The 14,842-nt window shown below is 39.8% G+C and overlaps 1 protein-coding gene and 1 long non-coding RNA gene across 7 annotated transcripts in view; one reads left to right on the top strand and one right to left on the bottom strand.

Moving 5' to 3' along the window:
* LOC309542303 overlaps nt 1-14,842 on the bottom strand; it is a 220,030-nt gene that overhangs the window by 142,299 nt on the left and 62,889 nt on the right. The window lies entirely within an intron of this gene.
* DCN (decorin) overlaps nt 5,185-14,842 on the top strand; it is a 29,897-nt gene continuing 20,239 nt past the window's right edge. The window contains exons 1-2 of the mRNA XM_082238630.1: nt 5,185-5,425; nt 10,410-10,650. Coding sequence (XP_082094756.1) covers nt 10,446-10,650 — 205 coding nt within the window. The 5' untranslated portion in view covers nt 5,185-5,425; nt 10,410-10,445. The remainder of the gene's footprint in view (nt 5,426-10,409; nt 10,651-14,842) is intronic.

The raw sequence follows: 14,842 nt of genomic DNA, 5'->3' as shown, positions 1-14,842 counted from the left end.
GTTAAACAAATGCAGTGGCAAATTGGATTTAGTTGCAAGCTCCCTACAAGGTATAAGGCGGATCTAGAATGGGAAACTGTCCCTGCCTCAGAAACAAACACCTGCTATTGAGCCGTTTCATAAAGTAGCTATGGAACTGAAGTGTGTGTGTGTGTGTGTGTGTGTGTGTGTGTGATGAGATGAGCAGATGGAGAAGAGATGAGATTTAAGAATCACTGAGCCACATCACTAGGTGTTTCACAGAGTTTCGCATTTGCACTAGGGCTACACAATGGATCCCAGCCTTCTCTAAGCAACAGGCTTGACCTCTACTCCAGTCTTCCTCTATTATCCCATTCAGCCACCAATATAAACTAACAACAGAGTTTCATTTAAGATCAATAGAGCCAAAATTGAACAGAAGAGTGTTTTCTGAGCATTTTTGCTTTCACTCTCATCCAAACTGAGATTCCACTTCTCCCCAGAAAATATCTGGCAAAATGCTCCCCACCCTAATATTGCCACCCAGAAATAACATGAAGACTGAAGAGGTGATTTTTTTGCTCATTCCTAATCTAAAGATGGACAAAGAGGGAACTCAGAAGTTATCCACTACAGATTCTGGAATTATCTCAGTGCCACCACCAAGAAGGCCTTGAGTCTCATGCTGATCCCATGTATGGACAGGACAAATAACAAGACCTCTGAGACTAATCTTAAAATCAGGTTCCTATGGAAGCAGGGAGTTTACGAGGTTTAGAAGATGTCTGGTGGACAGAACTCCAATTGGGAAACCCCCATCAATGGCTTATCTCTTTCCACACATCAAAATCTGGTATTTATTGTCCGTCAGGTAACATTAAAAAAAATCTCTTTGCTCACAACCAGGTGGGAAGAACAGGAGTTAACAAAATCCACTTTTTTTTATAGTGGAGGCAGAATTCTTATAGGAGAGAATTCTTACATCAAACAAGCCCACACAAGTCTTAAACTAAACTAATATGTCCCCAAGCTATACGAATCAAAGTTGTGCAAAGCTTTGTCATAAAGCAATAACACAATTCTATTTTTCCTTGATGAAATAAAATACATTCTTAGAACAAAGTTAGACCTGAAATACAAACCAATTCAGTTTAACTATCCTCAGTGCTTTAATTATAAACACAAGTACATTTTGTGGTCTCATTTTTGAGTAAGAGCTTTTCAGATGTAATTTCACAGGAGAAGCTATAAAAAAGTTTCCAGACAGACTAAACCTTCCCTTTGAGGTCCAAATAATATTTCAGCCAATGTAGAACCTTTCTGCTGTCTCCAGTATTTTTAATGGAAACATTTTGTGCATGTTTTATTGTGTTAACTTCAGTAACTTTACTTTCTCAATTTGAAACATTCTTAAGATGCTTCCTGAGGACTTTGAAAGGACTGCAGGAGAAAAATACTACTTGCTTTAGTTAAGACCTGTGAAACAAAATGGAGTGATAACAATTAGTAAAAAGCAACAATGCCTCTCTGTCCTCCCAGCTTCTATTTCATATGGCACATGCACCATTATGAGGCATCTCTTCACTTGCTATAGAAATCACAATGGGCCATGGAGGGAGGAGGAGTTTAAGATAAACAACACAATTTTTAAAAAAGATTATCCTCAGTGCTTTTTTTCTTTAAAAATGTTTAGGGGTACTCTCATTTTCCTACTCATATTGAAATATTGCCCCTCAATGAGGCCAAACCTAGATTCACAAAATGTATAGAGGTATGCGTACTCCTGCATTCACCCAGAAAAAAAGCACTGATTATCCCCCACTTCCCCCAAGGAATTCAGAACAGGAGCGAGTGGCGCTGTGGTCTAAACCACTGAGCCTCTGGGGCTTGCTGACTGGAGGGTTGGCGGTTAGAATCCACACAACGGAGTGAGCTCCTGTTGCTCTGTCCCAGCTTCTGACAACCTAGCAGTTCGAAAGCACACTAGTGCAAGTAGATAAACAGGTACTGTTGCAGCTGGAAGGTAAATGTTGTTTCTGTGCACTCTTGCTCTTTTCACAGTGTCCCGTTGCATCAGAAGCGGTTTAGTCATGCTGGCCACATGACCCAGAAAGCTGTTTGCAGAGAAACGCTGGCCTGAAGCAAGATGAGCGCCGAACCCCACAGTCGACTGTTTTTAACCATCCAGGGGTCCTTTACCCTTTACCATTATATGATCACCCTTTTAAATCATCACACGCACTCTATTAGGTGGGTTAGGAGGAGAGATGACTGGTCTCTATAGCCTCCCTGCAAGCTTTGAACTGAGCAGTGCTCTGATATTGGGTCTCCCTGGTCTATCTATGTTCAATACTTTAAGCACTTTATCACAATGCAAGCACAAACTGATATTGCAAATATATATATAAATACATTTGGAGAATGAACTCGGGCCATGTCCATTTGTCCATCAAACAAGGGCTCCCACTTACCTTCATCCCTCCACTCTATGCATTTATTCTTACTCCTACAACCCTACTCAGACATCTTTCTCTCCCCCCACAATCCTGCTTGTAACCCCCTGAAATCAGGCATGATTCTCCAAATAAACACAGTAAAAATAAAAAATAAAATACAAAGGCAACCCAAGAAGCACAAATGCTTAAAGAAAACCCTACAATATAAGGGTTCAAAAACACACACTTTTCAAAAAATATGTTTCCCATAGCTTCAAATCTTACTTGTTTTATTCACTGACAGTTCAAAAAAATATGGAAGAGAAGGTAGATCAAACAACAGTAATTGAAGTAAAAAATTATCAGAATTTCCCCCCCCTGAGAATTTCCTTTGGGGGGCTTTCTCCAAAAGAGTTGGAAAATTCCAGGAACTCTGAGAAATATTCCCAGCTTCACCACACACATATAGGATGGTCAGTTTAAATGAAACTGTGGATTCTAATGTATTGTTATGAGTTGGGGGTGGTTGAGGAGGCCATATGTGTTTCTTCTAACTCCTGGATCCAACAAGGATTCAATAGCTTCTTGGTAATGGCCCGCTAAATATGGGTCATTAAGGTAACAAAGGAAGTGTCCCTGTGCCAGACAGAAAATGGTTGGGCCCCCTTCCTTTAGCTGCCTGTTTGTTAGAAGGACAAAAGCCAGAGTTGAGGTGTTTGAGATGTAGAAGCAAGAAGTAGGCTGGGCAGCTGAGAATTAGAGCCATGCCTGATTTCTGCTGGGATCCAAGGCTGTGGCTATGAAAGAAGCAAGATTTTATTAGGGTGTTAATGCTATGAGCCCCTCCATCATAGGCAACTATTGAATACTTCTTTATTAACCATCACTGACAGTGGTGCTCTACTTACTAGCGGGAAGGCTAGGGAGTCAATGTCCCAGTTCAGGCACACTGAAAGTGCTCCAAGGGCTGAGCAAAGTAGGAGGTAGGAAGGATATGTGTTCAAACTCCATTCTTTCCTGGGGAAAGGCCCCATTAAATAGAGAATAACTTGCACATGTGACATAGAAAGTTCAGTTATTTGTGCAAGAATTTTGCTGGAAGATGTTAAAGAGAACCTAAAGGAAAAGTGACAATTGAGGAGGTTCAGAGCTGACCCACTGCCTGACCTCCTGTCAATCAAAAGTCTTGCTTCAAACATTTCCGAGCACCAGACATAGCAAGTGACCTGGATTTGAATACCTGAAATTGCTAAGAAGCCATCGCAATGTCAGTGAACCTAAGAGTGGCTCATCTGAATAGGATTAGTTTCTGCTAGACGGTTGAAATATATAAGGGCAAAAGCAATCATGTACACCACAATGTCTCATCTGAAAGAATTGCCAACTATTGTTCTCAGTGGGTAGCACAAAGGGACTATCAGCTCCCTGGAATGCCTAAATTGACTCAGCTTTGTTAAAAAGATGGATAAGTAATCATAGCACTTCTAAAATATTACTTTAAGTAGCATGCCTTATTTAAAACAACGCCCTTGATTTGAACCCTATACTGCAATCAAGTCGTGCTAAATGTGACTTGTTCTTAAATCCTACTTTTGGTAGGAAGGAATGAGAACAAACTCAATGACTTTTAGGTCTCTGGTGTTCAATCAGGAATACAAAGCAAGTAAGATTTAAAAGTCTCTTACGAGTCTAATAACTTATCTCTCTCCTAAAAAGCCTTTAACTGACACTGCACTTGCACCTGGTTGCAGCCTGAGGGGAGGGAGAAAGTTACAAGTTTAAACATGGCAACTCAAACCCACATATTTTAAGCAAAAAAGGTAAGAACAGAAGGAAGCTCCATGTGTTCATTTGGCATTTGTATCCCAGTCTGATGCAAGTTTGTTTAGAAGTAACTCACACTGAGTTTAATGGGCCTGACTCCAAGGTATACATGGGATTATAGGCTGCTCTAACCACCAGTTACTGTAGGTGACGTCACTAGAGCATATATGTATAACTCCTGTATAGTGTGAGAAGCCACATTGCAACATCTGTACAAAATGTTTCATGTAACAGTTGTGATCCTGGATCACAAAACAAGTAAAAATGTATTATTAAAAATCTCCCATTTGTATTTTTTATTTCTGTTCTGCACTTTTAAAATTGTCAGTATGATACATTTCTGTGTCATACAGAAAAGGTTGCAATCTTATACACATTTACCTGAAAGCAAGCCTCATTTTACACATTGGGGCTTGCATCTGAATAGACATATACTGGATTGCACCGTGCATTAGTATCTTAATAAAGATACAGACTGCAAGTTCCAGTCCTACTTGTTTTTTAAAAGTACAAAATCATGGGATTATGTATGCACAGCAAAGGCATGTCTGCTTGCTTACTTTATTCCTATTGTAAACCAAAAGGTACCTGCAGAAATATTTGACTTAAGGCTAACTCATTTATTTTCTCCTGTAAATCTGTGTGGTTTTGTTTTTTTTACTAACTTTGAGAGATTACTTTCCTTCCACTTCCTTGGGTTTCATACACTACTGTAAACCAGAAGTCTCTCTCGCTCTCTCTAGACATTTTTCTTCCACGAAAGAAAATGATCGCTCAAAGTTAGAAAGCCATCTAACTAAATATGTGATTTTTAAAGAAAATGACGGAAATAAGAAAAAAATGGCATCAAGCAAAGCATTCTGTGCTGATCTGTAAAAGCACTTAGGATCCTGAACACATGAAAAAGAAATAAGGGGGAAAAGGGGGCTGATAAAGTTTCTGGCTACAATACAGGAGACATATCATTACCATATGATCTACTGTGGGTGTCAGCTTGGATTCTGTTCATTGAGGGAAACCTTACTTTTTTAACTGTGCTATGGAATAGAAGACGCAGGAGGGTTTTCCACCAAGTGACAGACAACTGAGCAGTAATCTACCCCTCCTCCTTTCCACACCTGCACCTTCTTCTGCCTGGCTTGAATATTTCAGTTTAATTGCATCTCAGCTCTGAGGGCGCCTTTTGCAAATCCCTGGATTAAAAGGTATGGCTTTCAATAATTATCCTGAACTCTGCTCCAGTACAGTAAAACTTCTGTAAAAGCTAGGAGAAACAGGGAGCCTGAAAGAAGTGGCTCTAAAAAGAGATGTTTAGTACTGTTATATCTGCATTATTTGGGAGCATTCTAGAGAACTGTGGACGTTTCCTAGCATTCTTTTACATTTGGGGCCATTTCTTTGTATTTTTGTAAGGATTTGTATGTTCCGAGTTTTCCAGCTGTGCATTTTCTTGCTCTAATGCAAAGTTTGAAGTATATGATGTTGTAGGAGGAAAACAGAAACTTCATGTTTTGTAGTTTGAAAACCAGAAGGTATTTGTTTTAAGTTAAAGGGGTGGTGGAGGAATGTTTTGCCCAGAGTAGCAGACATCTTTCTAAACACTGCAGAGTGGTATATTGCATATGTAAACAGCGATTGCATATTTAAGACAAGAAGTTTCTTGACTGGAAAAACTAAAGATAAACAAGCAGGCATTCCATACAGTTTTAAAATGGAAATAAACATGCTTTCAAAATCTTGAATGTGCCCTGTAGCATGTTCTTTACCTCATCTGTTCTAAGAAAAGTATTTGCTATGAAAAGAAATGCAGTATATTAGTTGCTGTTGAAGTAGATGAAACTGAGATAGAGCTGTAGTTCTCTTTTTAGAAAAGTCCTTATTCTCTCCATTTTCTAAATAGTATAGACATCTTTTTATTCTGCAAACTAGTTACGCCAAACATTCAGTCCTAGGACTCTGGATCAACTGATTTATGGATCAGGCTGTGTAAGATTTAAACTCCTAGAAAGAAATACCACAGCATAATTCAGTATAGAATTAAATCACCCCACCCATCCCCACCTTCAATATAATATATATGTATCATCTCACAATCCTTCTCCCCATATGGTTTGTTTATTTTGCTGTTTGTCTGTATATCTTTTTTCTGGCTATTCTGGGGTTTTTATTTACATGCCTTTTACAACTGTCTGTTAGTTGATCCGATAAAAGAATCACTATAACCTCAAGCCTTATTTGCTGTTCTCAGAAATAACTGGACTAATACATGGAACAATTCTATGCATGCTTACTCAAAAGTAAGTCTCACAAGGTTCAATGGGGCTTTCTCTCTGCAGCTACAGAATAGTTGTGGAAGGAATACTCCAGCAATTACTGAAGGATAAGGCCCATCGTTAGTTGGCAGACACAGAGTTTTTTCATTTATTTTAGGCTGCTATGTTCATCAGATTTATTTAAGTTCCTTTGAAGTTCCTTTGAACTTCAGTTCCTTTGAGATCTTTCAGAATATCATTGTTAATCAGGGGTTTTTAAAAATGCCTTTTACATTATGTGGGTCATCATTTGTGACTTAAGTGACATAAGCAAAGGATGTGCCTCTTTTGTAAATCATCTTTCAACAATGACTTACATGGAATTACCATGACATTCTTCATGTGCCAGTTATGCCCCTAAAGTGAGAATCCTAATGGCCGATAGGATCAATTGATTATTTACCAAAAAATATTACAGGTTTCATAAACGAAACAAAACCCTTACAGACTTCATTCTAGACTCTAATTTAAGGCACAGAAATATTTTCAAAAAATCGTAACATTTTAGCAACAGGGGAATAGGAGCTCATATAAACCATCCTTTTGACTGATTAACTGGGAGAAGAAATAAAATACCATTTATGTTATTTTATGTTTCACATTTGGATTTGCTAGAACATTTGTCCCTTATGATACTCCTCAGGATTAGATTATTAATCTGGAAACATGCCAAGGTCTTTTAACTTCAAGTAGAGTTAATAGACTTCGAGACCTGTGTGCCAGTGTGTTGCAGTATCATTCTAAAGTGTTGGGTTGAATCAGGGAGGCATGGGTCCACATTTTTGCTCACTGGGTGACTCCAGTGGCGTAGCGTTGGGGGTGCAGGGGGGGCGGCCGCACCGGGCGCAACATCTGGGGGTTAGGGTTAGGGGGCTCAAATCCACGGGTTAGGGGGCGCAAATTACTTGCCTTGCCCCGGGTGCTGACAACCCATGCTACGCCACTGGGTGACTCTGAGCCCGTTAATATCTCTCAGCCTAACCTCCCTCACAAGGCTATCATGAGAATAAAATATACTGGGGGTGGGGAGGGTATATATGGTATGGAAACCAGAACTCCTTTGAGGAAGGTTAAGGTCAAAATAAAACCAAGTTCATTGCTTCATTGTGTTGTGCTTTAATTCACACGCACCTACATAGAAAAATAAAAATACCACCCAAATGACTTCAGTAGTAAAGTTCAGTACTAAAAATTCTGCTCCCATTCTCACTACAAAGAAATCTACAAACCTGCAACCATCTTACAGAACTTCTGCTACAGTAGCTTTGTCATCCTCATCCTCATAATGGCAAACTGAAAAGATTTTGTCCTGGTTCATGCTGGGAGAAAGAGCCTACAGCTAGCTATGATCTGTGGGGATGCACAGTGGAGTATCATTGCTGTTTGTTCTCCATTAAGTTGTAAGAGCCTTCCAATAGAGGCCTTATAACTTGGGGCATGGTGTCGTACTGGTAGGATTACCACCTTTGTTCTGGCAAAATACAGGACAGGATGGGGACAAGATTGATAGGTGAAGTCCCCCCACACCTGGTGCTGAAATGACTTCAGCACAATCCATTACATTGCAGCCTAACAGGACAACCCCTCTGGGATTTGTCACATGCACATGGATGTGTAAATACGTCTGTGCTTTGCTACCCAGAGCTTAAATTCATGACCTTTAACACACATACACTACTGTATGTAGGCTGGGGCAAAAAAATAAGCAAATGGGGTGGGCATATTCTGATGAGGAGTATGTTAAATTTCTGAAAGAGAGAGAAAATTTTAGGGGGTGGGGAGCAAGCCTTCTGGGGAGCTACTTCTCCTCCACCCTCCTCTCTCAAATATCATGCAGATAATTATGTTCAGAACTGGGGCTTCTAGTCTACACTGACCAAACCCACTCAGACCCTCTTGCTCCCTGAGAAACAAGGCCTGGCACTCCCAGGCTGCAGCCCTGTGGAAGACCGCCTCAACCCACCCTGGAGTTGAAGGGAATTGGAAGCAGCAACATGAAAGCCTTGCCCCATTGTTTACTCATCCTTGGGGGCGGGATGAGAGAGGGAGCGATGAGAAAAAAAGAAAGGAAAGAAGCAAGAGGCGGTTTCTCCATCCAAGCCAGCAATGCCTTCCCTGTAGGAACGGAGGCAGTCATTTGGAGAGGGTTCCCAACTTGGCCAAGAAAGAGCAAGAACAAGAGAGCAGGACAGACATGCAGGAAATACAGGACAAACGATGTCCTGTATTGAATCAACACAGGATGTTAAATTGTGCATTAAAACATGGGGCAATCTTGTATTATACAGGATGAGTTGCAACCCTCCCTTACTGGGCTGATTTTCTATATTGACAATGCAGGCTGGGGGCTGTTTCCCTACAGCAGGGTTTTATGGTGTAAGCAATTATTATAAACAGCAAGCAAGTAGATGACATGGTTTCTTTCCATACCAATGCCACTCTGGCAGTGCTAGTGTGGGAAATAACTGTGTCATCAGTTCATCCTGTGTGGTTTCTTTTGACAGATGTTACTGGTATAGGATGGGATCCAGATATGAGGAAAGAGCATTTGAGCCACAATGGTATGAGTGGTCATCATAACATGAATTAGCCCTAAGGGTGCTGACAATAAGCAGCATACATCTGTGAGGCTATGTTGTTGAGTTTAAAAATGTACTATAGAAAAACAAAACTTGTGGGGGGGGGGAATTGCACACAACTACGAAACAGCAGAGATAGCCCAATCCTTTCTGTTATTGCATCTGAGTCAAGAAACAACAGCAGAGGAGCTTCAAGGTCCTGCCATGCCTCTTCCTGTACCACCCCCCTTGAGATACCTGAAACTTCAGGTAAAGGCCATCCAGCTGAATGTCAAAATTAGATGTAAGGTGCCAGGCTGTCATTTTTTTATCAGTTTTAGGGGCACCTGTAGTACTATGGCAGATGGTTTAAAATTGGACTATATTTTGATATACAGACAAGAAAGCCAAAAATAACAAACTTGAAATTCAACCTTTTCCCTTAAAATGCTTTACAGGATTTACTTTAAGCAACTAAAGGTTCCTTTCACATGATATTGCCAGCCTGGCAAGTTTTGGGCTTAAAAAAAAATAATCAACAACAGAATATTATCCCTCCCTTCCCAATACTATCATAAGTTTCACAGCCTCAGGCTAACCGTGACAATGGGGAAAAAACAATTCAGTCCATTTGCTATCTTGACTAAGAACTGGCAAATAATTCTTCCCTTAATTTTTGTGCAGAATCCTAACACAACTGTTTGTTACTAATAAATACAAGTCAAATCAAACTATCCAGACAGTTGTGCACAGAACTGACTCTGTGTTCCTCTGTGAATCTCTGTTTTATAAATACTTATTGGTTTTCTACATAAATTATATCTGGGTAATGCTTTATCGGGACATGGGTGGCGCTGTGGGTTAAACCACAGAGCCTAGGACTTGCTGATCAGAAGGTTGGCGGTTTGAATTCCAGCGACGGGGTGAGCTCCCATTGCTCAGTCCCTGCTCCTGCCAACCTAGCAGTTCGAAAGCACATCAAAGTGCAAGTAGATAAATAGGTACCGCTCTGGCGGGAAGGTAAACGGCGTTTCCGTGTGCTGTTCTGGTTTGCCAGAAGCGGCTTAGTCATGCTGGCCACATGACCCGGAAGCTGTACACCGGCTCCGTCGGCCAATAAAGCGAGATGAGCGCCGCAACCCCAGAGTCGGTCACGACTGGACCTAATGGTCCGGGGTCCCTTTACCTTTACCATCGCATTTACACACTTCAGCACAACTCCACCAAAAACTGTTTCGATTATAATTATGTGAAAGATATGAGTATGAACACAATGCCACCAATTTACAAATCTTTGCTTCTCCTTTTTTGACTTCTAGATTCACAGCTGCCACCTTGAATAGATGAAATAAACCATGAAGGTAGCCGTTTTCTTCCTTCTACTCCTGCCACTTTGCTTGGCTAAGCCATTCCACCAAAAAGGCTTGTTTGATTTTATGCTTGAAGATGAAGCAGGTTCTGGAACTACAGATACTCCAGATACTTATCCTCCACTGCAAGGCCCAGTATGTCCATTCCGCTGCCAGTGCCACCTTCGAGTTGTGCAGTGCTCTGATTTAGGTGAGCAAAATGAAATATTGCTTCATAAAATGTTTGTTTATGCTGGCTCACGATGACAACTTAAGCTATTTTTGGGTATCAACACCAACATAGTTACTGAGTTCTCCTGTCACACTATAATTTTGCCATTGTTGTGATAGTATCTGTATGATAGTCTTGTCGAAAACAACAAGGAAAATAAGGAGAGAGAGTTCAGCTGAGAATAGATCAGCTGAAAAACAGGGTCTTTGTGGTGGTAGACCATGAAAGAAATAGTGGTAGTCATTTGCTTTCCGTCCATTTTACGCTGCCTTTCATTCAAGACCACAGGCATTTCTCTTTAAAGGAAATGCCAGTTTGTCAATGTTCTATCATAATAAGCCCGGAAGCTGTATGCCGGCTCCCTCGACCAGTAAAGCAAGATGAGAGCCACAACCCCAGAGTCGTCCGCAACTGGACCTAATGGTCAGGGGTCCCTTTACCCTTTTTTAAATATGGTTGGGTGACACAGACCTATATTACAAATCCAGGTAAATCTAAATTCTGAGTACCAAACTCGGCTACTCATAATTTCTTGAGGAAATTATGATTCGCTCTATTTCCTAATCAATAGGTTACACGGGCCACATAAAACTGGTTGTTACAAGTTTTAACTTGGAAATATGAGCATGTGGACTAACATTTTCTAACATTGGCTTTAATTTGGGACTAACAGTAATGCTTTTAATTATTCTAGTTTGATTAAAATATAACTATTTTAGTCTTCATTGACAAATACAAATATACATGTTTGTGTACTGGATGCTTTCCAGACATGAAGAGGAAGCAAAGCAATGGGCAAAGGTCAAACATCTAGGCAAGGAAGTAGATCCCAAGTAAAGGAAACAAAACCCCATGAAACTTAGAAATTGTGGGAAAAGTTAAGGATCAAAAGAGCAAAAGTTTTTTTCTTTCTTTTTTTTCTATGATGACTGTTTTTCCTGTTGAGTTGACAATTTTATTTCTCTGTCTGGGGTTTTTGGGGAATTCTTTCTAGGAAGTTAATTATCCTATCACTTCCTTATATGAAAATGCATGCCTCTACAATTATATAGTCAACCTGTATCTTCTAAATAAGCAACATTGTGCCTGAACTAGAGCTTTGGGTATGCTTTGAATTTTCAGTCGGGCCTGTTAAAAATTCAGCGCAGTTTTAAGTACTGTAAGTGGAGATGTCAATGACATTGTCATAAATAATGGAAGGGATGTGTACTGCAGCAATGAACAGCTACCATTTATTTATATGAGAGAAACACAATTCTGAGACAATTACTGGAACAGGACAGATTTCTGTTTTGATCAGTTGTCTTCTAAATTGAAACCAGAACTCAAAAGGAGTCAATGAACACCAAACTTATTCCATCTGCATAGTCCTTCACATTCTTCTGAAGAGATCTGCTGACGGCCTTGATGCTATGAAGCTACTGGATGTTGTTGGGTTTTTTGGAAGAGATATATTTATGATGCTTTTTGTAATATTTGGCTGGTTGGGAGAGGCAAACAGCAAAGCTCCTGCCAACATATGATTCCCAGAGTTACACAGAACCCAATATATTTTTAGCCTTCAATAAAGGGGCAAACAAAATATTACTTTAATAGTGTGATTGCCAACTATGCTTGGTTGTTGTTGTTATTTAAATATTAAGCTATGTGATTTTCATTAGGATTGCAGCTGAGGACGGAAGTTTAAAACTGGCCTCCCCTAATTTCCGTAACCCTTATGAAAAATCACCCCCCTTTCACAACTATCAATTTAAAAAATTTGGTTGCTAATTATGCTATTAAAGTAATGTCTGGTTAGGCTCCAATTCTGTGCTCCAGTTAGAAACTGCTTCTATTATGACACACATATAACCATTCAACAACCACTTCCCCTCAGCTGGAGGAGAGGTCACCTTCTCAAAGCTGAGATCTCCCAAATATTAGCTCCCATTTAGAAAAACATTCCCCATCAATCCTGTGCCATTAGAAATCTGTTTAGCAAAAGAGATGACTGGCTAATCACAACTTGAATCATACAGTTCTCAAAAAATTGACAAATATTGTCATTTCTAGCTTTCAGTAGGCCAGTAAAATCAAAATTTAATTTCCTTGACTTACAGGTAAAGAATATCCATTACTACGGACTGATTGTGTATGTCCAAAACAAGTTTAATGAAACAAACATTTTGGACATTGTTCGTAAATCTCAAAACCAACCCATTAATGATGGAAATGGTTCAGATTGAGCTATGTCCACTGATAAATGGTGCCATTTTGAGGGTTTTAATCCCAGTCCATTTCATGAATATACTTCATATATGTATGGTATATCTCACTCACATCCCAAATTGTTGCTAGATTCTAAATTACGGTACTAACATGTCCGAATAGGGACTTCATTTTCTATAGCTTTTCACACCAGACAAACTATTGCTTTGCTCTAGCTGTTGGAGCCTCAGAATGCTGGCTGAATTAATTCTGTTATGCTGTAAGAATTCAAGTTGACTGTTATCCAGACTTCATCCTCCCTAGTGTGCAAGGGTGGAACAAGATAACATTACTATATCCCATCAACAAGCTTTTTACAACATATTATTTATGCTAAAATTCCCTCTGGACTGAATGATCAAATATGAAAATATTCTTGGATGGTTTGCTTAGCTGAGTTGAGAGCCTGTTTAAATATCTACTTAAATGCCCAGCAATTTGGGTGGATAATTACTTTTCCTGATTGATTCTCTTCTCTCCACCCATGCATTACTGAATGTTATTGCAAACAACATTCCAGCCTCTTAAGACTCAGGAGGCAGATCTTGCTGGATTCCAACTCCTATGCTCCCTGACCACTGGTAAGGCTGACTTGAGCTGATGGGAACTGGAGTCCAGCAACATCTGAAGGATCACAGTTTCCCATCCCTGAATTCAGTAATAAAAATATGTGCATTAAGTACATCCTTTGTTAGCATATATGGAGTCAAAATCTCTGCACTGGAAGATTGTGGTTTAATCAAAACATCTTCTCACATTTATCATATATAGTGGTACAGTTGCTGTTTGCTCCAATAGTTTTAAGAGCAAATTTGTAACTGATTGTCTGCATGTTTGGTCACATGTCACTATTATTGGATAGTGCAAGTTTTTGTAGCTTTTTTGTATTTGTATTTAAAGTGGACTCAGTACCATCATCTCTCTGTCATTTATATCCTTCGGTCTGAGTCTGCAAACCGACAGCTCACATTGGTCAGAGGTGCAGAACAGATGTTTCCCAAACCACGCCCACCAACCACTACCCCTCCACACAAAAAGCAGGGTGATGCTGCACAAATGAAAATACTGAGGATCTTTCACAAAAGTCTTTTTTTTAGCAGCAGAAGAAAGAGTTTCAGTGTTGTTTTGATTTGGCCAGCACTTGAAAAACTGATGAAGAGTCAAATAAATTTGAAAATATACTTTGTGCATGTGTTGTGCATGTAAAGGAACTTCTCTGAATACTTTCTTTTAAAACTCTCCAGCACATTTAGCAATCAAGCCTACATTGCTGAAGAGTTGACCTGAGGCATACAGTCTACCCATTTGCTGTTATAGAAATCACATAGGAAGAGTCATATGAGCTTTTTGCTTTGTTAGGGTTTTGCAATCAATATGCCAATGGCTTGTTTAAAAGTTTTTTCCAAGAACACTATATGGGGGGAACGAACAGGGGAAGCACACCTTCCCATCTCTACCAGTCTGCCATTCCTTCCCAAACAAAAAATAAAATAAAATAATAAAATAAAATAAAATAAAATGAATGAATTGTATCACATTTGTATCACATAGCAATTAGGGTTGTTGAGGAACAAACCGCAGGCATACTAGGCTTTTGAAAGAATGTCCAAACACTCAAACAGAAATTTAATACATGGCATCACTTCAGTGTAGTGAACCACATGAATCCCATGTGGTGTTCGTCATGAACCACTAACACATTTTGCAACGTGCACATGTGGTGGAAAGTTGTTGGCAATCAAGACTTCATGCCTCATGTGAAACAGAGGGCACAGGAATTGTACCATTTTTTGCACAGAAGCAACTTGATGGAAAGATAAATGGAGGTAACTGTCATATGGGGTCTCCTGGAAAGACTCCAGCCATTTACACACAAGGAGGAACTAATGTTGCAGCCAAGGTTCAGGCACATGCCTCCATCCTC

This window comes from Podarcis vaucheri (genome assembly GCF_965113315.1).
Source record: "Podarcis vaucheri genome assembly, chromosome: 10".
NCBI lineage: Eukaryota > Metazoa > Chordata > Lepidosauria > Squamata > Lacertidae > Podarcis > Podarcis vaucheri.
This window is presented reverse-complemented; position numbering and strand designations above follow the sequence as displayed.